The sequence below is a fragment of the Stenella coeruleoalba genome (genome assembly GCF_951394435.1).
Source record: "Stenella coeruleoalba genome assembly, chromosome: 8".
Taxonomy (NCBI): domain Eukaryota; kingdom Metazoa; phylum Chordata; class Mammalia; order Artiodactyla; family Delphinidae; genus Stenella; species Stenella coeruleoalba.
The window spans coordinates 71,728,328-71,756,240 of record NC_137154.1 but is presented as its reverse complement, the minus strand read 5'-3'; the positions used below and the strand labels follow the sequence as shown (position 1 = coordinate 71,756,240).

The following is a 27,913-nucleotide window of genomic DNA, read 5'->3' as shown; positions in this document are numbered from 1 at the left end:
GTCAGTCTGGACTGGGTACCTGGGCGGAGGCAAAGGTGGAGGCGGAGGCAGAGGAGATTTGGAAGGTGAGGGCGTGGGTGCGGTGCGGGCAAGCTTCCGGCTGCTGATGGTTTATTAGAAGGGCGGGGATAAAAAATTCCCGCCGGTGCTCTCGGGGTAGGCGGGACGGCTGCCCTCCGCGCGTCGCTCCACTTGCGGGCCGCCGGGGCAGAGCTGCAGTGGGCGGGGTGCCAGTTACTTCCGCGAAGGGGAAGTGGGCAGGGCTGATGCGCGGGGCTCCGCGGGTAATTTCGCGGGTTTCTGGCTTTTCCAAATCCTTGTTTGTTTTCTGGGAGCCGAGCTCCTCTAAGGTCCGGGGGTTTGTGACGTCCCGCGCACTTCATCGCGAAGCTCTGTCAGAGGGTCCCGTTTCTTAGCTACGGTGCCTCCTCCTTCCTGGGGGTGAGTAGCAGACGGGCGGGCGATCTGCGCCAGGTGTCTACGTCCCGCCGAGGAGACAGGTTTGTAATCATGAAAATGACTGTGGTGTTAACTCCCGAGAGGCTCTATTCCTTCCTAGGCCCCTCATCCCTGCTGAATTTAGCGAACCATCTTCAGTGTTACAGATTTTAATGAATACTATAGTTGTCGGAGATAGCAAGCCGGCAGGATCCACTCTGTGCGAAATTTTGGAGTACTAAACCGTAAATCTAAGTAGGGGACATTGGCTTTCCTCCCTTTATGTTTTTCGTATTTTCCTATTTCCCACTTCTGTTTTGTTGTGCTGCCCTGTTTTCCAGCCAGTGGAAGAACTATGATAAATTTATTCACAGCACTGCGATAAGAACAAAAAAAGAATCATATTCTGTAGCCCTTAAATCATGTATTACGCTGGCTTGTTTTGGTGTCCCAAGTAATCTCGTCAGATTGTGAGCTCCTTGGGAGCAGAGACCGTGTTGTTGAATTCTAGAAACGCCACAGCTCCGGAGCATGTGCTGGCGCATAGTATACATTCAGTGACTGTTTCTTTGGTTTATTAAGGTTTCCTCTCCAAACTGTCATATAAAAGGAAACATCAAGAGGGGTAATGTTTTACAAATAGGATGCATCCCTTCTGGTGGAATTTCAAGTAATGGCTGGGGTTCCACCACCTTTCAAATTTTTAAGTGTAAACTACCACCTACATTGTTCATAGGGCAAGTCGATGATTCCTAGAATGAATCTTTTCTTGATGAATTAACCTCAAACTTTAGAATAAAGGATATTTCTTCTGATGAGAAATTCAGGTGGCATCAAAGTACCCTTTTTAGTTGTAGAGTTACCATGCTAGAGAAAGAACACAAGCGTTATGGGTTATCGCCTTGACATTCTTTGGCAGACAGGATAGTATGTGCTATTTACATGATTTTAACCATGAAACAAACATGTGATAGTATTGATCATCTTCATTCACTTATTTAATGCTCTCTGTGTGGAGTCCCTGTTTTTCTCTTTGCCTAAAGGTAAGGTATCATTAAAGAAGCTTGATAAAACTTTCATTTCAAAAAATTGAGTGTATACTCAGCATATATAGAAATTACATCCATTTGCATGGATTATTTTCTGAATGAATTATAATGATCAAGAGATGTCTTACCCATCAGCCTGGCTCTATCTTCTCATTTCTGTCTTCAGGTTCAGTTCACTCACCTTTTCCCTGTCATCCTTCTTCCCTCCCCAGCTCACACAGTAAAAGTATCCACACTTAAAAAGAGGAGCCAACCATAATCAAATTATCTTCCTTTTCAATGACAGATTTTTTGACGTTATTGATATAAACAGCAATTTTGAAATATGAGATGCCCTGGAAATTTGGCAGTTGGCCAAATGAAATTTGATTTGTTTACATAAAATTTGTCTCCTCAAACATTCAATACTGCAGCTTTCCAAAATAATTTTTTTCTCATCAGAGACTGCCTTTCTTTGGAATCTTTACTTTTTGACTCAGTGGGGAATCCCTTAAATTTTGTGGTCAGTGTCATCAGTAAGGTGGTAGAGGGAAGTCTGCAAGTTTTCATCTCTCTTGCACATTCTTTTCTTGCCTGTTAGATAAATAATTTACAGAAGTTTCTGGCCTAATTCATGTGCACTAAAATCCAGTTACATAATTTAAAAAGCATGTTTGTAAACTCTTAGTCAAACTATTTTAATGATTATTTTCAGAAACTAAAATTTAGCCTGAATGAGAGATAAAATAATGACTTCTTGAAGGCATAACTTTTCCTACCTTGTACAAATATAATATTGGCAGCAGTCATTGTTTAGCACTGGATGGGGAATCAGGAGATCTGGTTTCTAATCCCTGCTTTGTCACTAACGAGCTGTGTGATCTTCGGTAAGTCATTTAAACTCTACGTCCTTGGCTTTGATTTTTATAAATGAAGATAGACAATATCTTCCTTTTAGGATCAGTGTCAGGATTTTAAAATATATTTGAAAATGTACTGAAAATTACTATACATATAGCGTTTTTTAATAGCTTAACTCTGTGCAGTCATAGATATTTGAATAGTGTGACATTCTTAATCATTTCTATTATTGTCATAGGAATCACCTCTTGAAATGATAACTGTCTTTTGCACATGGTATAGTTTTGTAAGATAATCATCTAGTGTGTATGAAACTGCTTTTGAGTACTAATAAAATCATCTTAATATTCCTCCTGTCCATACTTTAGTGTATCTGCTGAGGCCATATCTGTCTTTTGTTTTCATAAACTTGTTTTCATTATTTCTCCCAATTCAGACAGATTTATAAAAAAGCCTTACCTTCTTATTGTAGTGTAAAGCACATGCACAGTTAGCTTATGCAAATTTATAACTATATATGCTTAAAAAATACTTCTTTGTATTATATGGCTTCAAAATATAACCTGCCTAGTTTATCTGGTGTTTAATAAAAAGAAAAAAAACAGTAATCTGTTTAAAACCTGAAAGAGAAACTGGGGGGACATATTTTGCAGCAGTATGGTATACAATAATCCATACTTTGAAGAGTAATATAGAGATCTTTAAAAAGAGTAATTTTGACCACACACAGTTTTATTCTTTGCTGATTTTAATATAAACCTTCTGTAAAATGCAACCTAAGTGTAATTTCAAATAGCAGAATATTTGGTCTATGGACTAGGATTTGGTAGATCGCTGTTACAGTGCTGAAGGTATCTTGTAGCAGTTACTGTCATAAGGTCGCCTACATTATAATTTCTTGTGTATAATCTTAGCAACTGTTGTTGTTCTGATTTTATATGAGTTGTTACCATTATAGAAGCAGTCACATTGCCTTATAAACATAACAGAATTTGTGCAATGAAATGGGTGGTATCTCCCCCCCAACTAAAAAGATAATCATCTTGGGAAGGTATGAACTGGGTTCAGTAACACTGCCATTGCTCAAAAAATTTCTGGCGTTCTAGTTTTGGAATTACCATCAGAGTTTGCAGCACATTTAAAAAATATCTTTAATAGTAGTTAATCTTCATCTTTTCAAATTGCCTTTCATTTCTGGAAGCTGGTAACAGTCCCTTATAACTAAGACAAGTGAATAAAGTGGATATTTAAATGTCTCTTTGGGATAAAAAATGAAGTATGATTATTTTCATATTTTTTGAAAATAAAATAGAAAATCTCCAGAATATTCTGTGCCATCATGGAAATATTAGAACAATCAACCTCATAATGTGATTTCTTTGAAGGAGACAGCACTCAGTTGAATACATAAGTTCTTATATGTGTATTATGAGGTCAGTCTCATTGCATCGTGATCATATTTCTATTTTCCTTAGCAACCACAGAAGTATATATATGTTACCGTTTTTCTAGTTAAATTGTCTCTAATTGTTCTTTTACTGTATACTTGTGATAATTTTGATGGTGTTCACCCTTTTCTGAATCAGGAACTTAGATCATTTGTTTTCCTTCCCAGTACCATGCTCTGCTTCGCCATGAAACTTTTTTGTTTTTTCACCTATGTTATTGGATTGTTAGTAAGTTGTCTATTGGATTATATTGTATCTTTAACTTTTAATGGATTAAAGCCATTGCCATTTTACTAAAATATATGGAGGCTGAAATCTTGGTAGATAAGTTATCACTCAATTTTGCACTGTTATCTATTTTATGTCACTTAGTACTTTATAACTTTCTTCATATAAATGTTTAACTTTTATGTTATAATTCATGTAATTTATTCAGAATCCTTCTTTGCTTATGGGAGGAATCATTCTGTAATTCCACCCTACCTTTCTATACTGGTCTCTTTTTTCCAGCATAAAGCCTTTTTTCACACCTTTTTGGTCACACTTGTTATTAAACATGTCATGTTCATTCTCAGTGCCAAAGTTTTGACTTTATCATTTTTTCCTGAAATCCCTTTGTCTTTCATTCTTTCTGTTCAAATTTAATCAGTTCTTCAGCGGTCTATCAGATCATATCTGTTCAATAAAATTTTCAGTGAAACACTTGCTGTTCTGATCTTCCTGCATCTTTACACTTTTATTGCAGTTATTTTTTTATCACTCATTTGGTACTAAATGAATACTACCTTGCATTTTTCTTAATTATGAACCTCTATCAGCACAACATACAACATAATTCAGAATAGATGTTCATATGATGATTTCATAGATGTTCAATAAATTATTTGTTCCATAATTTGTTATGCAAATTATGCAACCATCTTCACTCAGATATTTCATGTGATTTTACCTTTGTGAACCATTTAATAACACCAAATAAATATAGTTTGTACCATAAATGCATTCATTGTTGTAATCTGGTTATCATTATTATATTCCTAATAACTTTATTTTGTAGAAGCTTAAGTGAAAATGGTACATATTAGAAGACATGAAACAAGGAAAAATTCTAAAACTCAAGAGTGTGAACAGAAATCTCGAGTGGATTGGAGGCGGACTAAAAGAAGTAGTCTCTCACAATTATGTGATAGTGATGATGAACTTGAGAGCGATGAGGAGCTTGATAGTGATGAAAGTGTTGACAGTAATGAAAGTGTTGACAGTGACGAAGAGCCTGATAGTAACGAGGGGCTTGATAGTAATAAGAAGCCAGAAAATGAAAGAGAGCTTAAATTAATTAAAGTTGAAAGTGAAGGAAACAATAGTAAGCATCTCATTAACACTGGCAACAGTTCAACATATGAAGAAGAAAAGAACAAAACCAAACATGGAAGTATTGACTTACCAGATCATGAAAAGCATTCAGGTCAAGAGGAAGATGATCTCAACAAACACTCTGGACAAATAACAGAGGAGGATTTAGAAGAAGAACACATCAAGCGAGGGAAGAGAAAAAGGACCTCCTCTGTGATGTACGACAGTGATGAAAGTGACAACAGTGATATCCTTGTTAGAAAAGTGGGAGTTAAACATCCACGTAGAGTGGTTGAAGATGAATGTTCTTCAGTGGAGATGGAGCAAAAAGAACCTGAAAAAACTTTAGCTGCAAGAAAGCGAGAACAGCTCCAGAAACTGCAAGACCTCTCAAAACAGAGATCTCGTCAGAGACGCAGTAGTAGTAGAGATTTTGAGGTGTGTTATATTTTATTGGTTTTGTTACTGTTTTTAACTTTTTAAGTATTTTATAAAAATCAAAGGGCTTGAGTCTGTTCTATTTCACAATAATTCTAAAATTTATTTTTTAGTCAAGTTTCCTTGAACATGTTTGATTGCAGTATTGTATCTAATAATATTTTTTATGAGCCTCATTCTTTCACTCTTTTTTAAAATTGAAAGACTTCTTTAAAATTTGGTCTTTCCTGTTTTTAATTTCTACTTATAATCTTAATGTCGATTTTAAACATTTTATTTCACTTACCAGGGTATATTATCTTCTTCCTAATTTCAAAAGTTCAACATTTAACATAAGATTTTTTTAACCTTAAAATATAAAATTAATTTCTACAAATCAGTTTTTTATTTCAGATTTAATCTTAATTTCACATCCATACTGACAATTTTTTTTTTTTTTTTGCGGTACGTGGGCCTCTCACTGTTGTGGCCTCTCCCGTTGCGGAGCACAGGCTCCGGACGCGCAGGCTCAGCGGCCATGGCTCACGGGCCCAGCCACTCCGCGGCATGTGGGATCCTCCCGGACCGGGGCACAAGCCCGTGTCCCTTGCATCGGCAGGCAGATTCTCAACCACTGCACCACCAGGGAAGCCCCATACTGACAATTTTTTAAAGGTACACTTTACTAAAAATACTAAAAGGTATGTTTTAATTTAATTAGGACTCTGAAAAGAAATCCTGCCCAAGCAGTGATGAAAATGATGATGAGGAGGAGGGGAAGGAGGAAGATGATTATGAATATGATGAAGATGGAGATGATTATGTTATTGATGACTTTGTAGTGCAAGATGAGGAGGGTGATGAAGAGAATAAAAGCCAACGAGGAGAAAAACTGAAATTAGTAAAGCAGAATTCTCTTTGTAAGTTAAATATCAAGAGAATGTTTTATGACTTGTTCTAATCATGATATTATACTAAGTATCAAATCAGCCTTTTACTATCATGTTCTAAATCATTGATTAGGAACTGTGGTTTCATTTGCAGGTAAATTTGTCAAATAATAGTTTATTTTAGTGGTTTTGAGAACCCTTTACACTCTTAAAAATAATTGAGGACCCCAAAGAGCTTTTGTTTCTGTGGGTTATATCTATCAACATTTACCATTGTAGAAATACAAAAGAGAAATTTTAAATATATCTATTAATTAAATGACTTAAAATAACTCGTGTAATGTGATAAGCTCGTTAGATAATATTTTTCTGAAAAATAACTATTTTTCAAAAAAATGAGAAGAATGGCATTATTTTACATTTTAATAAATATATTTAACATCTAGCTTAACAGAAGGCAGCTGGGTTCTTATATCGGCTTTTGCATTCAGTCTGTTGTGATATTTTGTGATATTAGATGAAAGCAATTTTGTTTCACACAGATAGGTAGCTGGAAAAGGGAGGATTGTTTTTAAAGCATTTTTAAAATAATTGTGGATATTCTCATTTGACACCACACCAAAATTGAACAAGTGGTAGTTTCTTAAAGGTTAGTTTGCAGTATGGAATGTGAAAGCATGTGAATGAACTTTTAGTACTTAACATTACATTCCATTGGTTTGTCTTGTAATTTGAATGGATCTTTTACCCATGCATGATTTTGTAACATCATGCACTGATCATTTGGAAAATATTGGTTCACTGGGTTATGTAGCTCTTCCATATTTTGACACATTTCATTATACAGTATTTAAGAAATCACATTCATTAATATCACCACCAATCTCATCAGAAAATTCTTTAGGTATTGGGAAGTTGTCAAGCTCATAGTAACAAATACAAGTTTTTCAAAATTCTAATTTCTACTCAAAAATCTGTTTTTTATCTTTGGTAACAAATACTGTGAGTTCTTGAAATGACAGTTTCTCTTTGCTCATTTTTGACAAAATATTTGACAAATGCCTGAATAACATAGCTGGTCAATAGTTCTCTCAAGTAAACATGGTATTTCAAGTAAACCTGACAAATGAGGCTTTTTTAACTCCCAACTCAGTTTTTTCTTAAAGTACGATATTACACTTGATATGCAGCACAAGTGCTTTATCCATACTTAACCATTTCATCTCACTGAATACAAAAAAGGTGTATCCTCAAGATTCAAGATTTAATAAAAGTAATAATTTTTACTGCTTCATCAAGGACATTCTTAAGTGAAAGTAGGTTTTTTACTGAATGCATAGGAATGATTATAATGATTACTAGTAGTTTGATCCTATAGCCATGATTCATGTTAAGGGGTCAGCTGCCTTATGCATAGTTACTTTTGCAACATCATTGAAAATGTCAACATGGTGAAACAGCAGATAATTATCTTAGTGTTATTGCTTTGACCTCACTGATCCCCTTAAATGGACTAGGAGACTTCCAGGGGTCTACAGATCACACTTTGAGAACCACAGGTGTTATCTGATCTTTTGAAGTGAAACTCAGTGAAACCTATCAGGAAATTAGAATCTTTTATATTTTCACACAATGAAAATATAAATAATAGGGCCCTGAAAATTTAGGATGTCTTTAAATATGTATTATTGTTCTGATCCCTATAATTGTACATAAATTTAAAGACTTTTTTGTGATGTTTTACAACTCTGGTACAACTCTGTTGGATGAAAACATTTTTTTTCTTCAAGAATGCATTTTTTCCAAAAAAAATTAAAGGGCATATTTACTAAAGTTAAGTGTAATATGGTTCAAATTAGATACCATGATTTAGATAAATTAGTAGATTTAGGTATGAATCAAATTTCAAGAAATTTATCAGTTACAGAAATGCCAGTGATAAGCATCTGTGTATTGAAAGTTAATGACTGTTTTCCTTATGTCAGTAGGCACTGGTTCACCTGCCATCTGGACATTTGAATCCCAGGAAAACTCAATTAGGAAGTGTCCCATCATTCTGGATATTAATATCTAGAATGTGATAGAACATTTACTGAGAGATACCCACTCATAAACACTCCTGTTAATTAATGAAAATAAAAGTCCACCACATGGGAACTATTTTAACTTTCTTCTCTATCCTACACTTTTATGCTTGCTTTTCTTTTTTTAAGGGAGGTTTTAGATTTACTGAAAAGTTGAGTAGAAAGTACAGAGAATTCCTATATAACCCCTCATTCAGAGTTTCCCTGTTATTAACATCTTGGATTAGTTTGGTATATCTGGTGCAATCGATGAGCCAATATGAATACATTATTAACTGTAGTTCATAGTTTGTGTCGGGGCTCACTCTTTGTGTTGTACATTCCATGGGTTTGAGAAATGTATAATGATGCAACAGGTATCCACCATTACAATATCAGAACAGTTTCACTCTCCTAAAAATGCCTTGTTCACCACCTACTCATCCCTCCCTCCCTCCCACCCCAGAACCCTTATCAACCACTGACCTTTGAAATGTCTCCATAGTTTTCCCTTTGCCAGAATGTTTTATAGTTGGAATCTTACAGCATGTAGCCTTTTCAGGTTGGCATATTTCACCTAATAACGCATTTAAGTTTCCTCCATGTCTTAATGTGCATGATAGCTCATTTCTTTTTATCACTGAATAATATTCCATTGTATGGATTACCACAGTTCGTTAATCCACTCACCTGCTGAGGGACATGTTGGTTGCTTCCAAGTTTTGGCAATTATGAATAAAGCTGCTATAAATATTTGTGTGCAAATATATCTATGGACATAAGTATCCAACTCATTTGGGTAAATATCAAGGAGTCCTGTGCTTGCTTTTACTATTGAGCATCTCCACCTTAGAAGGAGATGTACCTCATTTTCTATGCAATAGATTTTATCTTATGTGTTCTTAATTGAAGCTTCTCCTTCTGGCTCTATCCTTACAAGCTCTCTTTTCTCAACTTGTAACCATATTAATGCCTTTCCTCCCTTGAGTTAGCATGTTCTATTAGCCACCATTCTAAATCTTATCTTTTGGTTCAAGTCTCCCAGTAACTCTGCAAAGCATTGTGCTTAGACTGTTATACCCATCGATCCAGTGAAATTGCTCTCACCAAAGTTAGTGATAACTTTTTAGTTGCCAAGATGTGCTTTGGTTCTTACGTTAACCTGATATTGCTGTGTGCTTTGCCACTAACCATTGACAACTCTCACTTTCAAAGTTCTCTTTTTCGCTTCTTGCATTCCCCTTTATAATATTGCTTTCCTCTTTTTTCCATTTGCCATGTAAGTATTGATGTTTCTAAAGGTTCCATCCTCAAACTACCTTCACTTTGCTTGTGCTTCAGGCAGTCTCTGCCCCATAACTTCAGCCCAATCTATGGGGAAATTCCCAAACTTTTATTTCCAGCACAGATTTCTCCAGAGTCTTAAGGCCCAATTTTTAAATCTTTTTATTGAACCTTGTCATCAGGGTGTCTTTCAGACATCTCAGACTCAATATGTGCAAAACTAAATGATTGAGAGGGAGCATAAGGGAGTTTTGGGCTGGTGGTAGAACTTGTTTTTTTGATTGTCATGGTGGTTACACAACTTCGTGTTTTGGTTACAGAACTGTGCACCCAAGAGTGAATTTTATGGTATGTGAAAAAGTAAAGCTCAGTAAAGAAATCCAAATGAGCATCCCTACTTCCCAAAAAATTACTTAAATCGTTAATCAGCTTCACTTCTCTTTGTAATCCTAATACACATTAGACTTGGTGACACATTATAAGAACTTATTAGTTGGATGGATGGATGATTAAGATAAACATATTGACTGAAGACTCCTTGGTCTTATAGTTTTAAGAAACAAAAATGTTAGGCGTGACCAGATTTATTAATACGTCAGAGGAAAAAAAAAACACATATTTTTATGTGATGATTTATGATTTGATTAATGTTTTTAATACGTAACAATGATTATGCCATTTAAGAATATAATAAATGAAGCTAAATACAGGCAGTTTTTGATATGCCAAGGGATTATGTTCTAAAAGTTGCTATAAATCAATTCTTACATTTGAAAATCAACATACATTTTCTTGTTAAAGCAATAATCTATATGATGAATAGTGAACACCCTTCTGTGGCCTGGGTTAGGTTGTAATTAGGCTAGTATTCCCAGATTCATTCTCCCCCCATCCCCAACTTCTATAAGAACAGTGGCAACTACTCATATTCAACATGTGATCAGAATTTGGGAGAAATGTTCAGAACTCCAAATTCAGCACTCACTTGAGACTCACAATCAGTGGCATATGCAATTTTACCTTTTTGAAGAGAACAGTTCTACTGTAGGAAGACATTTTGTTACTTCCTTGCTATCTGCCATTTGGCTCTGAAAGACAGACACATTTGTAACACCTTAAAATAGAATAGTTTGCCTCCTGCTACATGGTTGAAGCACTTAAAAGACAGTCTTTTTTGCTTCTCATCAATCCCTATTATTATTTATTCATATTTATTCTGAGACTGCAACTCCCAGAAAAGATACCAAAGAAAGTAGAGGGATGGACTAGCAATGGTTTGTTGTATTACAGATCTATATAGTTCACATGGTAATAATGTTATACACAGGTAGAGAGATAGGAACACCTTCAGATTTGTAGATACTAAAGATTATATTATTTTTCCAGTACTCTGTCATATGTTCAGAGTGACAGAGAACCAAGTAGTACATTATAAAAGTACATCTCAGTCTACTAGTGCCTTGCTAGAATACTGGAAATTAGATAGAGTGAACATTAACTTAGTCTCCACCTAGCAATTAAACAGAATCATTCTATCAACATGCATGGTATGACTAAGAGCAGTCTCACAACAATTTATGTTAAATATTAAATCCTCTCGAGAACTCCTCCTCTTGTTTTAGGATAAATAAAAAGTACCAGTGAAATCATATGGCACAAGGGAAAAGTAACCCTGCCCTGAAGACTCGGGAAGAAAATGCCCATGAAAAAATGTTTCATTAAAGGAAACAGAAGAAAATTGTACAAAGCATTTGCTTTGCAATCTATGAAAAAGAAATAGTAATGAGGAGAGAACAATTTGAGGTGAAAGGGAGGTAGTTAAGGATACACTGCCAGAAATGAAAAATATAAAGTCAGAAATAAAATCTATATTGAAAGCAGTAGAGAGCAGAATTAACAGTACAGAAAATCTCATCAATGATATGTAGGTTAAACCCTAGAAGCTTCTAGCATAGAGAGAAAAATAAAACATCATTTCTAAAGGAGGAGATAATACATAAAGGAATAGAATTGAAGACCCTATTTCACAAATTCCTGGCGGGGGGAATACAGAACAAATGGAAATCTAAAGGAAGAAAATTACATAACCTTAGTGAGATATATAAAAGATTTGAATGTGTTCAGAGGCTTACCATGTTTCTGGATATAAAGACACATGGAGATGTGAATTCAAAGGTATCATAGAAGAAAATGTTTTTGAGTTGCCAAACACACCTGTTTATGCAGATTAAAGAGGCTTACATCCTAAGTTGATGAAAAATATTTTCAAACAGGCATATGAAGGAAGTATTTTTGTAATTACAAGAGTAAAGAAAAAGTCCTCTAACCATTCTTTTTAGAACTATAAAAATTGTTTAATATTAGGTGCCATATTAATGTGTTGCATATGTCAAAAGAGAAAAAATAATAATTTCAATAGATTCTAAAAAGGCATTTGATAACATTCAATGCCCATATCTAGTTTTCCAAAAAGTCTTATGAATAGTTATATGAGCATATGTCCTTTACATAACAAAGAATATTTTAAACCAAGATCTAACATCATAATGAAGCACTAGAGGTATTCTCTTTAAAATAAAGAACAAGACAAAAATATTTCCTACTTTGTTCTAGGTGTTTTCAACAATGCAACAGATGTGAAAGTAAAACAAGAAATATAACTATTGAAAAGGAAAAGACATTATTGAACATAATATGATTATACACAAGCTATCAGTTTCTGACTTATTTAACCAAAGATACAGAAGTTAAGAGAAAGGATATGAATATATTGAGAGTAGGAGTAGATGCAGCATCTATTTCCATATTTTTCTTAAGTTCTTTTTTCTCTATATGAGTGGGAGGCACCTGTTGGAGTAGAAAAAGGGGCCCATTTCTTGCTCTGCCCCTGCCCTCTTACACTGGACTTACATCTCCATTTCAGAAGAAAGTACACCAACAGTCCATGTGCTTCTATTCTCTAATAAGAGAATATTTATAAACATTCTCTTGGTTTTTGAAATAAACTTAGCACTAGCAAGACTACATCCTCCTCAGGGTAGGGGAGAAAGCAGTCAGTGCCAGGAATTCCCAAACAGTATCTCTCTCACCAGCTCTATAATGTTCCAGGAAGCTCATTTTCCTTAGAAAAACATCTCAAAAAATGCCAGATGCACAATAAATATGTAAAACTCAGTAGTTTTCTTATATGCTGTCAATAATTTAGAAGATATAATGAGGGAAAATTCCATTTACACTAGTGAACAAAATTATTACCAGGCCTAATCTTAAGAAGAAAAGCATGACTTTACAGGTACAAGAATAAAATTTACTGTGGAATAAGGAAAGGAAATGTGAGTAAAAGAAGAGATAAGCATGTTTCTCGGAGGTAATAAATCATACAAGAGGTTATATCTTCTGAAATTAATGTTTTGATTCAGCTTTGCAAACACAATCCTAAAGTTCTCTTGAAAGAACAAATACATGAGAATAAATAACATTTGAAAACAAAAAATAAAGTGGAAGGACTTGCCCCACCAGATATAAAAAGTAATCATAAAATTGCAGTAAGTAAAACAATATTGTACTGATGTGAGAATGACAGCCAGATCAGTAGGAAAGGAAGGGCAGATGGGGCTGAAACAAAACCTTAGCATATATATGAAATACATGATAAAGGATGCACAGAAAATCAACAGAATGACCAAACTATCCAATGATTGGGTGTGGGGAAGGTGATTAGCTACCTTGAAAAAGTCAAGTTATTCCTAAATATGAATATTGTTTATTTTCTCCTGTATCCTTTTGAAATTTTTTATAATCATGGAGAAAAGTTATAAACAATATTTCTGGGGTATTCCACAGAAGCCCATCCAATATAGGGATTAAAGTGATGAGAAAAGCTCTGGGGGAGGTCTGAGCTCTATTCCTGACTCTGCCTCTATCTAGTTGTGTAATAAGTTATTTCATCATTGAGTCATTTGTACTAGTCTTGAAGGATTTGAATTTTATTTTCTCCAATTTCCCATTCACGTCTAAAATCCTATGTTCTGAAGTATGAAAGTATCAAATCTAACTACCATGCGGAACAACATCTATGTAGGGGATTGTAGCATGAAATCTAGAGTCAGAGTGTCTGTTCCAGCCTTGGTTCCAACACTTACTAACTATATGATCTTTGGGAAGTTTTTCATCCTCTCTCTTTTTCATCTTCATTCTCAGTGACTAGACAAGTCACTGAGCCAGCTATAAAATTAGGATAATTAAGCAATTTCTCCTATTTCTTAATTTCTTAGCCTTGGAGAAAGGAACCCATTGTATTTAGGCAATTGTTTTGTCTGTTGGATTCTAATACTTATTTTAAATTAATTTCAGATTCTTTTAGTGACCACTATACTCACTTTGAAAGAGTTGTGAAGGCTCTTCTGATCAATGCTCTAGATAAATCTTTTCTGGGAACATTATATGGTAAGTTAATAATATGAATGGAAGAATCAGGGGTTTTTCCCAATTTTTAAGCAGCCTCATTGTTCTATATGTATATATGTGTGTGTGTGTATAAACAAAACCACAGAGACCCAATCTTAAGGCCCTCCAGTTGTTCCCTCTAGTATCAACTACAGCAAAAGTCCATTCACATGAAAAACTTGTTAGTGTTTATTATTTGTGATATGTGAAAGTACAATAGAAATAGTTTCCCTGCCCTTTGAGAGTTCACAGTGAACTTGAGGATACAGGACATATACTAATTAAACAGCAGGGTAATTCAACACCCATGTGTTGTCCCAGCCTAAGCGCTAAGCTCCTTGAATTTCACCAAAAGTTATATGCTTTTTTATGCTTTTGTGCCTCGTTGTTTCTCCTTAGAGTATAATCCCTTCCTACCTTAGATTTTCTAAGTGAGTATGAAATCATTTCCACTATGAAAGCTATCTGTGACCCATTCAAATAATATTTGTCACTCCCTCATTTGTGCTGTCATTATCCTGAGTATGAGTATGGTGGCACTGATGTATATGCACTTTTCATATATATTGAAAATGTATTTTTGCTTTCCTCCCTTTCAAGAGTGTGAGAAGAACCATACTTTCTATATACACACCCCTTGTATCTAGCACGGAATCTGGCTCTTAATAAAGACAATAAATATGTTGTGCTGAATGTCTACCAAAGTTCCAGAGTAAGATTTCATTCAGACTTTATTGAACAAATATTTGTTGAGTGCCTACTAAGGGCTGGGCATTATTTGAGGGCTAGGAATATGGCAATGACTATGACATGGAAGATTCTTGCCTCATGTTGCGTAAAGTCTAATGGAAGAGACAGCAATGAGTAAACAAATATATAACATGATATGATTTCACCTAAGGGATTAATTCTTGAAAAAATATAAAATAAGATAAGGAAATCAAGAGTGATAAAGGAAAGGAAACTCTGTTAGTTAGATTGGTCAAAGAAGGTCTCCCAAGTGGTATCTTTTGAACAGAAACCTGAATGAAGTGAGGGAGGAAGCAATGCATGGATCTAGCAGAGAGCACAGCAAGTGTAAAGACCCTTAGAAAAGAGTAAGTTTGATGTGTTCAAGGAACAATTAGAGAGCCTGTGTGGCTCCTTCCTTTCCCTAATGCTCTGATGGAAGGATTTTCTTTAACTTCATTAATTTTTTTAAATTTAAAATGTTTCTAACCAACCAAGCAAGTTATCTTCTTAAAACTATGGGAAGAAATCTTTATGCAATTATTTAAATATTTTATACGGGCAAAGTGCTTGGTTTTGTTGTTGTTGTTATTATTCCCCTGAACAGATGGCACCAGGCAAAAATCATATGCACAAGATATGTTGACATCTCTTCATTATTTGGATAACCGCTTTGTTCAGCCTCGTCTAGAGAACTTAGTCTCTAGAAGTCGTTGGAAAGAGCAATATAAGGTATAGTTTTATTTGTTTTTGAATCTCTGGTCGGGGGTTGGGGTGGGGTTGGAGTGGGAGACCTCCCCACTCCAGTCCTTCAATAACCAGTCACACTGAATAATCTTCTAAATTATTAACAATTTTCTTTGTTAAATAATCAGCTTGTTGTTTCTCATCTCTTCTAAAGGCTATAATTGTTTTAGTCTTTCACACTTGTTATATCTATCCAATAATTAAGTAGTCCTAAATGGTAAATTTAGAACATCTCTAAGGCTTAGCCCATCTGTTAAAATGAGGAGATTGTCTCACAGGATGTTAATTATTTCAGAAAAAAGTTTCATTGTTAAAGAAGGTTGAGAAACAGTAGGGTTAACTTAACTGGAGGACTTTCAAGGAGCATTAATGTGTGAATTTATACTGTAAATCTTCAAGAGGGCAATGTAGAATATAATACTTTCCAAATTTGTGTTTCACTATGAGGCTTCTTTTCATGAAATACCTATTATTACCTTCTAGGATATTGGTTCCCATAACTTAATTAGGGAAACACTGACTTATGTAGTCTTTGACATCCTTCTCCACCTTAAGATTTTGTAGTTCTACCAATTTGGGGGAAACATCTTTTTAATTTATAAGATATATTTGATTTCATGTTATCACCTAGATTTCTATTTTATGATCTCTAATAGTAGAGGCTGTACTATATGATTTTTAAGTCTTTTCTTCCTCCCTACTTCTAACATTGTAGCTTCTAATAATTAGCAAGAGGAAAATGGCAAGATAGTAGAAGTTCAAGTTCCTTATAGTCCTTCTAGCACTTAAATCGTTAGCTACTTTACCTCATTTATGTGAGGAGATTTGGCTTCATCCAAGGCCTGTTTGGCCTTGAATTACCTGATGATAAATTAGCCACAGATGGATTAGGTTTAAGGACAGTTACGGGATTATAAAAAAAAAGAATTAAAAGACTTCAATTTGGAGAATAGCTTGAGTTTAGGGCCACCATATATATCTTTTTGACTTTGGGTGATTTTTTAACTTTTGTAAATTCCAGTTTATTCCTCAGATAGAGAAAATATTTATTTACTTTTAAGGTAAAGCACATAGCATAGCTCTTAGGATGTGGTATATATATATTTGTCTTTAATAAAACAATAGCATATTGATCATTTAATTTTCCCAAGTAACTGATATGCAAAGTAAGGTATCTTATTTGATCTTTAGAGTAACCCCTCAAGGAATGTACTATTATTTGCTCCATTTTAGAGATGAGAAAATTGTGACTCAGAAAAATTGAGTAACATAAGGTTACACAGCTAGTAATTAGCCAGGCAGGCCAATATTTGAACCTAGAAACCTTAGGTGTAGGGTTTCTCAGACTTCAAAGCCCATCCATTCTGCTGTAGTATGCTTTACCATACTATGGTAGGTTATGTTGAGTTTGAATAACCCAATGTTGAAATAATAACTGTAATATACAAGAAAATATTAGCTTAAAAATTTAGAGACAGAGATGATTCAGTACGATCTTGGTCAGGATAAGCTAGGTTATGCTGCAAAAATAAATAATGTGACAAACAAAGTAAACCAGCAACGAAAATCTCAATAACTTAACCCAACAAAGTTTATTTTTCACTTATATGTCCAATGTGAGTCAATAAGGGTGCTCTGTTTATTGTAGTCACTCAGAGAACCAAGCTGATAGACCTTTCATCTCAGCATGTGCTTCTGTGAATACCAGAGAAGCAGGAAGGGAAGATGGTTAGTCATCTGTTCACTCTGAATGTCAGCCTGTAAGTGACATGTGTCATGAAGTACCATGAAATATGAGAAACAGTAAAAAGTAGACAAAAGACAATGTCTTTGTGAATCATACAATGTAAAAAGGAAACTATATTGGATACTTAATTACTGTCAGGCTGATAGAGAATGCAGTTTAGTGACCCTGCTAATGTGCTCATTGTGTGCAGTTCAAATATTGTGGTAAACTGATCCACGCTACTAATTACAGCAGTAGTATCTAGCACAGGTCTAGAGCGTAAGCAAAACTACTCAAGCACAAGTAATTTCACAGCTTAATAAAGCTTATTTATGAATACCAAATATTTTCTGAGTTTGTTTACTTATTGCTAACTCACCTATTAGACTGGCCATAGCAATACTGGCGACCTAGAAATCCTAGTTCAAACTTGTTTATTTTCCTAGTACTTTAGTAAGAAACCATAGGAGAATTAAATTATTTCTGGGATATTTTGTGGAAAATATAATTCATACAATGGAGACTGAATGTGATCTTGTTTTCTCTTAATTTTTTACTAACCTAAATGAATTTAATCATTTTATTATATTATTCTGAATTTTTTTCTGCTCATTCTTTCCTATTTTAACTAACTATTATATCTGGAGATGAGAAGAGGGAAAAGAAGTAAATCAAAACCTGTGAAAAGCACTGCTTAATAGTAACAGAAGTTTGAGCATTATGAAACTAATTTTTTTCCTAATCTGGTTTCTTTTCATTTACTAGCCTAAATTATAAATTCACTTTTAAAATTTAAATATATCTTGTGCTCAGTACTAAAGTAAGAAATACCAGTGTGTTTTGCTCTTACATCTTGCCCTATCATTGTGATTTCTAACCTTGATTTTAATTTGGCTGGGCTCTTTTTATGTTTTATTTTATTGTTGCTTTTCTTATCCTTTAAACCTTCATTACATTTTGAAATTATTTTCAGGAGCGAGTAGAAAATTATTCTGATGTAAGTATCCATTTGAAGAATCCTGAGAACTGTTCCTGCCAGGCTTGTGGATTGAATCGCCACTGTAGATATTCGGTGCATTTATCAGGAAAGTTATATAACACCAGGACTATGGAAATAGATGATTTCATGTCACATGATAAACAGGTATTTTTTCCCTTCATTTTAGTTCTCAACATTTAGAAATTTTCACTAAATAAGCCTGCACAAGTAACCCTAAGTTATTTTCACAAATGGAGAAAGCACCAGGAGAAGGGAAAAGAATACAAGGAAAGAGTGTGCAGTTTTTGAATGTGAAAAATACGTGTTATATAGCAGATTCACTCCAAATTCAGTCAGATACTGAAATAGTGCATACTGTCTAAGTATACATCACCCAAACTGCGGGGGAGAGGGGAGAGGGTATAGGATGAGGATGAAAAGGGAGGTAACTGGGGCAGGGGAAGCAGAAGTCCTTTGGGAGTCCAAAGGAGAATTTGACCCCAATGGAAATTTTAGGGCAGATAATCTACCAAATTGACAATCCACAGACAGAGAGGCCTATTCACCTCAATATGAGATTTGAAGGAAAATTGTGCTTCAGCCTAGACTACATCAGAAGTGTTTCAGAGCCTAGAGCAATCACTATATATTTAAGGTCCTGTTAATTTTGAATGAATAGACAAAACAGAAGAAAATGTTTGAAATATTTGAAGAAATGTATTTGATAAACAAGAACAGAGCAATGCAATGTGAAGAAAGAAAAAGTGCAAATGTGTACTACTTCTATTTTTAAATCTTTGTAAAACTGTTGCACTTATAAATGCAAAAATATTAATATTGAGATCTTCCTCTGAAATTCCCTCCATGGATTCCGCATCCACTGATACAGAGGACCGACTGTGTATTAATTGAAAAAAACCCCTGTCTCTGTGGACCTGTGCAGTTCAAACCCTAGTTGTTTAAGGGTTGACTGTACTATGTTTATACCTGCGGTTGGTTAAATCTGCAGAGAGGATTCCGCAGATATGGAGGCCCAACTGTGGGACTTGAGCATCTGCAGATTTTGGTATCAGGGAGGGTTCTGGAACCAATCCCCTGCGGCTACTGAGGAGGGACTGTAGTTTTAGTTACAGCAGTCTTGGGTAGTGTACTGAGATGAGAGGCGTTGGACCACCAGGTTATGGTAAAGTCTGAGAGCATGGATGAGAAGGAAATCGCCTAGAGGAAAAATATGTGAAATCTGAAAGGCAGTTAGGAGGACTGAAAACAGTCAGTTTTTCAGTTTTGCCCAGAGTCTGTCCAGACTCCTCAAGATGCTTAAGAACCAGTGGGAGGAGGCAGTAATTTTGAGGCAAGTGGCAAGGTGTAATGTGTCCATGCAAAGAACAGGCCAAGAGGAAAGAGAATCCCATAACTCAGTCTATTGCACTAAATGTTCCTAGAGACCTAGGAACAAAATCCAAACTTCTTCCCATCCTTCCTCTTTCCTTGAGGATCTTTTTTCTTTCTTCTCCATACTTTAATTTCCTTAAGAAGCTGGCTGCTCCTCTGTATTTGAGGGCCTAGAGAAATACCTCAAAAAGCTACCTACAGTGAGCTGGATATTATAGATGTGTGTAATGCATGTTTCATTATATTTCCTTGCTTTAATTTGTTAAACAGTGTTAATTTACGTTTCTCCATGCTGTATCTAATAAATTACAAATCAGATTATTTCTATTGCCTTGCAATCACCATCTTCTGCTTTAGGAAAATTTGCTGACAGTTTTTACCTTTGTTTCCAATTATATCTTTGGTATGTAGGGTACCTTAGTTCACACTGGTAACTGAGATAGTTGTCTTCAGATTTATCAGTTCATAGAACTATGCTAACCCTGCACAGTGGATTAGTAATCATTTATATGTCACTTTGCTTATCTGCTTTAAGATAATCATCACAGAACTTATCATTTCTCTCTCTCTCTGGCAAGTTTTTTAATACTGTCTATCTCGTTAGACTAACGTCCTTCTTTTTTTCTTTCTTTCTTTTTTTGGCTGTGCCGCACAGCTTTTGGGATCTTAGTTCCCTGACCAGGGATTGAACTTGGCCCCTCGGCAATGAAAGTGCCGAGTCCTAACACTGGACCACCAGGGAATTCCCTAGAATAGTGTCCTTAATGTTTAGAAATGCAATTAGTTAATAAAAAGTACTCTCTGAATATATTTCTGGACATTTAAGGATGCTATTCTAACAGCATAGATTCATTTTACTTGTTTTTAGTACTTCATGTAAATAGCATGCTACAATATAAGCTGTGTTGTACTGTATGCATTAATTCATAAGGTATAGTGGGCTATAACAATACAGTAGAACAGGGGTGGGGTGAAAGGAGAGGTCCACTTGGCAGTGTATGCAACTACTATATCCATTTACTGTTTACATTTACTGTTTTCTATGAAGCCTTACTAACAATGGTTTAGGCTCTTCCATATAAAATGTGATCACATTTGGGAAAAAAATAGTGTGAGAATATTCTAAGGTAATTTTGGGTTTATTGACCTCCATAAGTGTAAGGTAGACACCAAGAGGGTAGGAATTAGAAATGGAAAGGAGTAAATTATAATGTTTAATATTTTCAGTGGATATTTTTATTTCATAGAGAAAAAAATTAGAGATTTTTAAACACCTCTCCTTCCCTTTTGTCCCAACTTAAAAATTCTATATAGATAAATTCCTCTTGTTTTGTGGAAATATATAGAATACAATGCAATAGAAGTAAAAAAATCACATTATTCTTCCAGAACAACCATAGGAGACTTCTCCCACATCATCTGTTCTAATGGCAGAAATGGAGAGACTAGCCCTAGTGTCCACTGCAACTGTTGTGGTATCTTTTTACTCAAAGTGGGAGGCACTGGCAAGTGAACTGTAATTTATACGACTAGTTTGATGATAATGTTGCAATAGGAATGATACTTAGAGTGAGTAAGCAATGAACAATAATACCTGATTGTGTCTGATGATCTGAAAAACAGATTTTCCCAGAACATGAACAGAAATCTGAACATGATTTTCTTCAACTTTTGGGGATTTTAAGAAAGGTTTTAAGGTATCGCAGATACCATCTTCACAAGATGATGCATCAAACCTGACTCTTGCTGATCATCATATTTAACTTTCATTCATCTTTATCAGTATACTCTTGTACTGTGTATTGAACTCATCACCTGTGTGATCCCTACAGTGTGATTTCAGAAAAACGGTACAGTTATTTGCCAGATAGAAGACAAGTTACATAGATCAATATTGTAACTATATCATTTGTACTGAATTCATGAAAGCATAACCTATTATGCACGTAGACACAGAGACAAATACATAAGTTAGGAAGAAGTTTGTCTGTTTCCTCAGGTTACTCTATGAGAATAAGATTGGTCATGTTATAAAGTTTGGAGCCCTTTCTGATGCGTTTTCTACAATGAGTGAAATAATGTAGGTACAATTATATTTAATTTGGTCAGTGCAGGGATACTGTTTTCCTATTTTAGCTATAGGTGTGTATAACAAAGTATACATTCAAAACATTCTGAAAGAGAATGGGTGGTTGACTTCACAAGAATAGTATTCTTAATTGTAGAATCCCAGAAGTCCATATAAACATAGAAATCAAAAATTTTGTAGTTTTCTAACAATAAAATACTAATGTGTTATAATTATATCAGACTCATTAATTCAGGAAACAAATAGGATAAAACACAGTTATTTTTTACTTCGCAGAATATTTTAGAAAAAAAGTAGTTAAAAACTACCAATTTTTAATATTGGTATGAGAGTTTGTTTCAGTTTGCATGTTGTTTATAAGCTAGAAAATTATCATAATCCAGGCATTTTTACCTCAGTAACTGTATATACAATAGCTTGCATGCTTTTCTTGTTTTGGGGTGTGGCTGTCCTTTTCCTTATAAGCCATTTTTCTCCTCCTTCCCAAACTTGGCTGACTCTGTGTTTTAAAGACTTAGTTCATGCATCACCTTGTTGAGGATTCTTCTCCTTTCTGGATTGGGTTAATTGTCCCTTCTCTGTACGTTGATTGCATCCCAGGCATACCATTTGGCACATTGTTTTGTAATCATTTGTTTTTCTCCCAGGGCTGTAAATTCCCCTGATACAGGTGGTACATATTTCATTTCTGCATCTCCAGTGCTTAGCTCAATACTTGAAACATAGCAGTTGCTCAGTTTTTATTAACTGGGTTATTTAAATAAAAGAAGGTAAAGGAATCATTGTATAAATTTAAAAAAAATTAAGCATTTATTGGATTCTACTTTTAAAGAAAATCTGAAAACCAGAAAGGCTGTACATTCATTACAATATCTTCACTTCATATAGCAGATGATGTTTATTTCTTCCTTTAGGTGTTTACTGTTGGCAGAATTTGTGCTAATCGTACCAGAATTTACCATGAACTGAAACATTTTAAATTCAAGCTGTACCAGGAATGTTGCTCCATTGCAAAGACAGAAGAGGTTGAAGATGAACAGGTTAAAGAAACAGTGGAGAGAATTTTCAATCAGTCAAAAGAAGGTGGCTGGATTAAGGAGGTAAGGTATTCAATATTGAAGAACCATTTCATCGAGTAGGTTCTGGAGCCTAATTTTGATCAGCAAAAGGATACAAATTATGAGAGTAGAAGACAGTAAAATTTAAAAGAGAACCTCTCTTTCTCTCCCTGTCTTTGTATTTTCTCTTCTTCCACCCATTCCTTTCATGCTTATCATTGACCTACCCTGAATAGGTGCCCTGATGTTCTAAGCATTCGCTCAACTCATCAGATAAATTTTAATCAGCAATGATACTGTCCTTTAATGAAGGACCTCTGTCCTTTCAGTTTTATGTATGTGGTTTTCTTTACATATATATTAAGTCCCCTTATTTTCTTTGACAAAGTATAGGACTCACCTCTGCTTGTCTGCTTCCTATCTTTAGAACAGTTCTTGTGACCTGAGAGAGAAGAAGCACCTGGTGCCAATCTGAGGAAAGGATCTCGGCTGCCAGTTCTAATACCACCCACATCCTCTTCTTGAGGACATGGGACTGAGCAGTGAGCACTGTAACTGGAGATCAAGGGGAATGCAGAGGTTTCAGGCCACGGCACTGATTTTGATTCCCCCATATCCTGTTGATCACTAAATTTGATATCAGGGATAAAGTGGGGGTTTTGAAGAGTGCACTGGATTCCCGAAGATCTGCTGGCAGCTCATAAGCTCTGGTCTGCTCACAGAGCTTTTAGAATTGTTATGGTGCATGGAAAGAATGCTAAAATGATTGCAATCTTCTAAAACAAGTCTAGTTACATGACTGTATAAGAGAGAACAGATAAGAGATTTTCAGGCAACTCAGTATATTTAATCTTAAAAAAAGAAAAAGGCTGACTTGAGATCCATTGCCTGTGTTATTTATATCATAGGGAAATTTGTAAAAGAAAAAAATAAAAAGAGAGCTTAGAGAATACACTTACGAGCAAAAGGAAAGAAAATGAGAACAACAAAACAGGAACTTCTTAGGACATTACAAGTTCCACAGAGGTCTCCTGGGCTGGTGAATGACATCAAGATTGGTTTCCCTTTTGACAATTATCTGCCCACCACAAACCACCACCCACTGATCCCCTTGCCTGCCCCCCACATCTTGACCCTTAAGTCGTCTTGCTCTCATTTTTCTCTCTTCAGCTTTTTATCTTTTACTTTGCTTCCACTTCTCTCACTTCCAGTTCTTTCCTCCTTATCCTTCTCTGTGCTTTTTCATTTGCCTTGGGGAAGAGCCATCACTTACCCAGTAAGTCCCAACTTCATTTTCCTTAATGACATTAAATTCTTAAGTGCTTTTATTGATGCATTTAAGTGTTGCCAACCCTCTCCTGGAGTTGAAAGACCTTTTGGAACACTGCATTTTTAAAAAAATTATGTACTAGGTGTAGCAAAACCACTGTGCATTACATATATTATATAATAATTTCATATGTAGGGAAGAACATTAAACTTCTTGCAGAAAAAAGTAAAAGCATTTCCAAATCACATACCTTAGAGGAAGCTTAACAAGGTCCATGACAACAGAAGGGACCTGGAATAAAAAAAACATTCTTAAGAAAAGAAAGCCAAGTATCACATTATGCTTAAAGAATAACACTTAGCATTGGGCATTGAAGGTATTTCAAGATGGTGCATGTTTAGGACAATGTGCACATTTTTTTTCACATAAAATACCAAAGAACTTCATTTTCTTTTTGAGATCCTTCCTACTTTAAAAAAATTGTCTATAGACTTCCTCAAAAGATTTCCTAGAAACCAAAGAAGTTTATTAGCCATTATAAACCCATATGCAGCTTTGTGTGCTGTGATTAAATTTCAGGATTTATCAAGTACCCTGACATTTTTCAACATCACTCTGCCTCCCCCTCAGTGTGTGTGTGTGTGTGTGTCTTTGAGTAATAGCACTACATGTGTTCTTGTGATGCATGACTTCTTCTTGGCCACAGTTATTCTAACCCTTTAGAATGCCAGGGCTCAGTGCTATTATACTTGAGTGGCCACATCCGTGGCTCTTTCTGCTCTTAGCTCTCAATTATTATGTGAACCCCTTCTTTTACCTTACACAAACTATCTGTTCCTGTCATTCCTCCCCCAGCTTGTGTTTCACACCTTGCTTTTTTCCTTACCTGACTCTTCTTCCTCCGAGCATTTTCCTTCCATTATCTCGGGATATCTCAGCATTTCTTCCCAAAGACCTGCCAACTAGACTAACTTCATTCTTCTTATTCTTCCTCCTAACAGTTGAACTAGGAGATCTGTTTTTAACTAATGATATTAAAAGGGTAGGAGCAATTCAAGTGTAAGAAAAGAGCAAATGATAAGAAAATTGTAATACAAAATTATAATAAAATGAAAATATATAATAAACATAATAGTAATATATGTCTAATTCTAAATTAGAGCTGAAGAACAGAGTATCATATGCACTGGCAAATTCTAACAAATGTTTTTTCTTTAAGAAGAGAGTGCCTATGATGATGGGGTTTCCAGGGAAATTGAAGACAGGATTATTGGGATGGGGTGGTGAATACATAACACCAGGAAGTGAATAAAGTGTGTCCATAGAAGTATCAAGTTTCAGTTCCTATCACCACAAGCATCAGAGTTATCAGGATCCTCCCTCACTTTACTGGGAGTAAAACCAGAGCTCATAAGTAGAGTTAAGAAACCATTAGGTCAGTTCATCTCCTCAGCTGAAGGAAGCACTCTGAAATCTGTCAAGCTTGAAATCTCCAAATCATCCCAATTCCTCTCTTCTCTTGTCTTGCCCTGGTCTCTACTCTCCACCTTCATTGCTGTCACTCAAATTTAGGCCCTCATTACCTAAATTATTACAGTAGACTACTATAGTAAGTAGTTGCCAAACCATTCTAGACTAGATGTTTCACCTTTTTTTTCCCCAAAAAATACACCTCAGATAGTGTCAATTTCCTGCCCTAACACCTTTGGCAGTTTTCCATCGCCTGTCCCATTATTGCTAAACTCTCATTTCATACTGCCTCTTTGGTTCAGTCTTATCTCTCTCAATTCCCCTACAAAACCTCAGATTGTAGTCAAATCCCGTACTTTCTTGTCTTGTCACTGTTGTGTGGACTTTTGTCTCCTAGAGAAAACTCTCCACCAAATCGTTGCCTACCAAATCTTTTTCCCCAGGACAGCTTAAATGTCACTCTTTCCTGGTCACCTCAGCTAACCATAACCTCTCTTCTGAACCCACGTAACAGTGTCTATACTTCTTTATGGCACTTGTTATTTGTTGTCATTGGTGAACTCTGTTCTCCTTAGGGGCAGGGAAAGCAATTTTTTTAATACCCAAACAGTCATTAGCAGAGTATTTGATATATGTTATGTGTTCAGCAAATTTTTGTTGAATAAGTTATTAAAGTTGTTATGTTTTTACTATAAATATGATAATAGAAAACTTATAATTTATAAGAAAGTTATGAAATTAATAATAATGTTCATTTTGATCTCTTTCCAATGCTTTATATGAATTAGAAATGCTTATTTGAAATTGAGTCCCTGTTCATAATAAAAAGATTTTTGTTCACAATTACCATGAGATTAACTTGCTCCTATTTGTGTCTGTAGATTGAAAAGGCCTAGTTTATCTTCACTGCTTTGAGTAAAATAACTAGCTTTTTTATTGTATACACAGAAATACGATCAACTTCAAGAATATCTCAGTTCTGCGGATTACTTTCAAGATGAGAAGTTTGACTGAATTGTAACACATTTCCTTCAGAGAAGATTTTATAAATTCCTGTAAATTTGAAGATCATGAGTCTTGTTTCTCTGTATCATGTGACATTTATATATTTTATGTATAGGTTCATGGCAAAATATCTTGTGTGAAACATATGTTCATCTTAATTTCCATGAAATGGCACTCTACAGTCTAATAAAACTTTTATCCACTGTACATAGAAAACATAAGCTTAATCATTGTTAAGTGTATTTTAAAGTTATATAACAATGCCTTTATAACATACGACTATCAAGTGAATGAGCTGTTCATGTACTGTCAGTTTAATAGAAAAACACTGTATTTAAAGAATGTATTTAGACTAACATCTATACGTATTTATTGCTGAATTCCTGCCCAGATCTGTTTATTACCCTTTTTCAGTATTTTAAATGATCTTCACTAATATATTTTTTACTACTGTCATTATCTAAATCAGTGGGCCATGAAAGAAACATCAGTGTCTCATTCAATTCAGTTTCCTTGCCTCAGAATCAGACTGTAGCTTACCCATTTTAAGTAGAGGAGTGCTTTTTCTCCTCTTCCAGAGTTTCCCTTACGAATAGATTTCAGGCCTCCAGAGTCTTCCAACCCTCACATTCAGGAATAATTTCATGATATGTATTTTCATGCTTCATAATGTTCGTTCTTTTTCCTATCCAATTTTGTCTACAGGTTAATGATTTAAGATGTCGTTTATTTATTTTTATCCATTACTTTTCCCACATAACTATTTATGTTAGGATCAGAAGATCTCAGAGAGACAAATACAGCCAAAAATAGTTTAAAAGCATATTTTGGCATCTTCATTGCTTTGTACATCTACATTTTCACTTAATATAAATATAATAAAGTAAATAATAAAGTAAAATGGTTTCAGAGTGAACAAATGGACCATGTCTATTCTGTATCTTTAATTCTTAAAAGTGGTATTCTCATAGGATCCAGTTCACTGTGGAATTTTATTTATTTATTTATTTTTTACATCTTTATTGGAGTATAATTGCTTTACAATGGTGTGTTAGTTTCTGTTGTATAACAAGGTGAATCAGCTCTACATATACATATATCCCCATATCTCCTCCCTCTTGCGTCCCCTGTGGAATTTTAGATACTTGTTTCTTACTTGAAGTGTTGGTTGAACCTAGCTTCATCTGTTATGTGGTTCATGGAATGGACTTCATAACAAA

At 35.0% G+C, this 27,913-nt stretch overlaps 1 protein-coding gene across 2 annotated transcripts; it reads left to right on the top strand.

Moving 5' to 3' along the window:
• On the top strand, window positions 1–27,913 carry CCDC82 (coiled-coil domain containing 82). 2 transcript variants are annotated; one of them, XM_079930003.1, is made up of 8 exons: window positions 1–500; window positions 4,833–5,566; window positions 6,267–6,465; window positions 14,136–14,228; window positions 15,565–15,689; window positions 18,404–18,574; window positions 22,805–22,990; window positions 26,637–27,913. In XM_079930003.1, exons 2-8 carry the CDS (start codon window positions 4,847–4,849, stop codon window positions 26,700–26,702), a joined length of 1,560 nt encoding a protein of 519 aa, XP_079786129.1. In that variant the 5' UTR covers window positions 1–500; window positions 4,833–4,846; the 3' UTR covers window positions 26,703–27,913. The 2 variants fall into 2 exon arrangements, with proteins under 2 accessions (XP_079786129.1, XP_079786130.1); XM_079930004.1 differs by lacking the exons at window positions 15,565–15,689; window positions 22,805–22,990; window positions 26,637–27,913 and having other exon boundaries at window positions 18,404–18,558.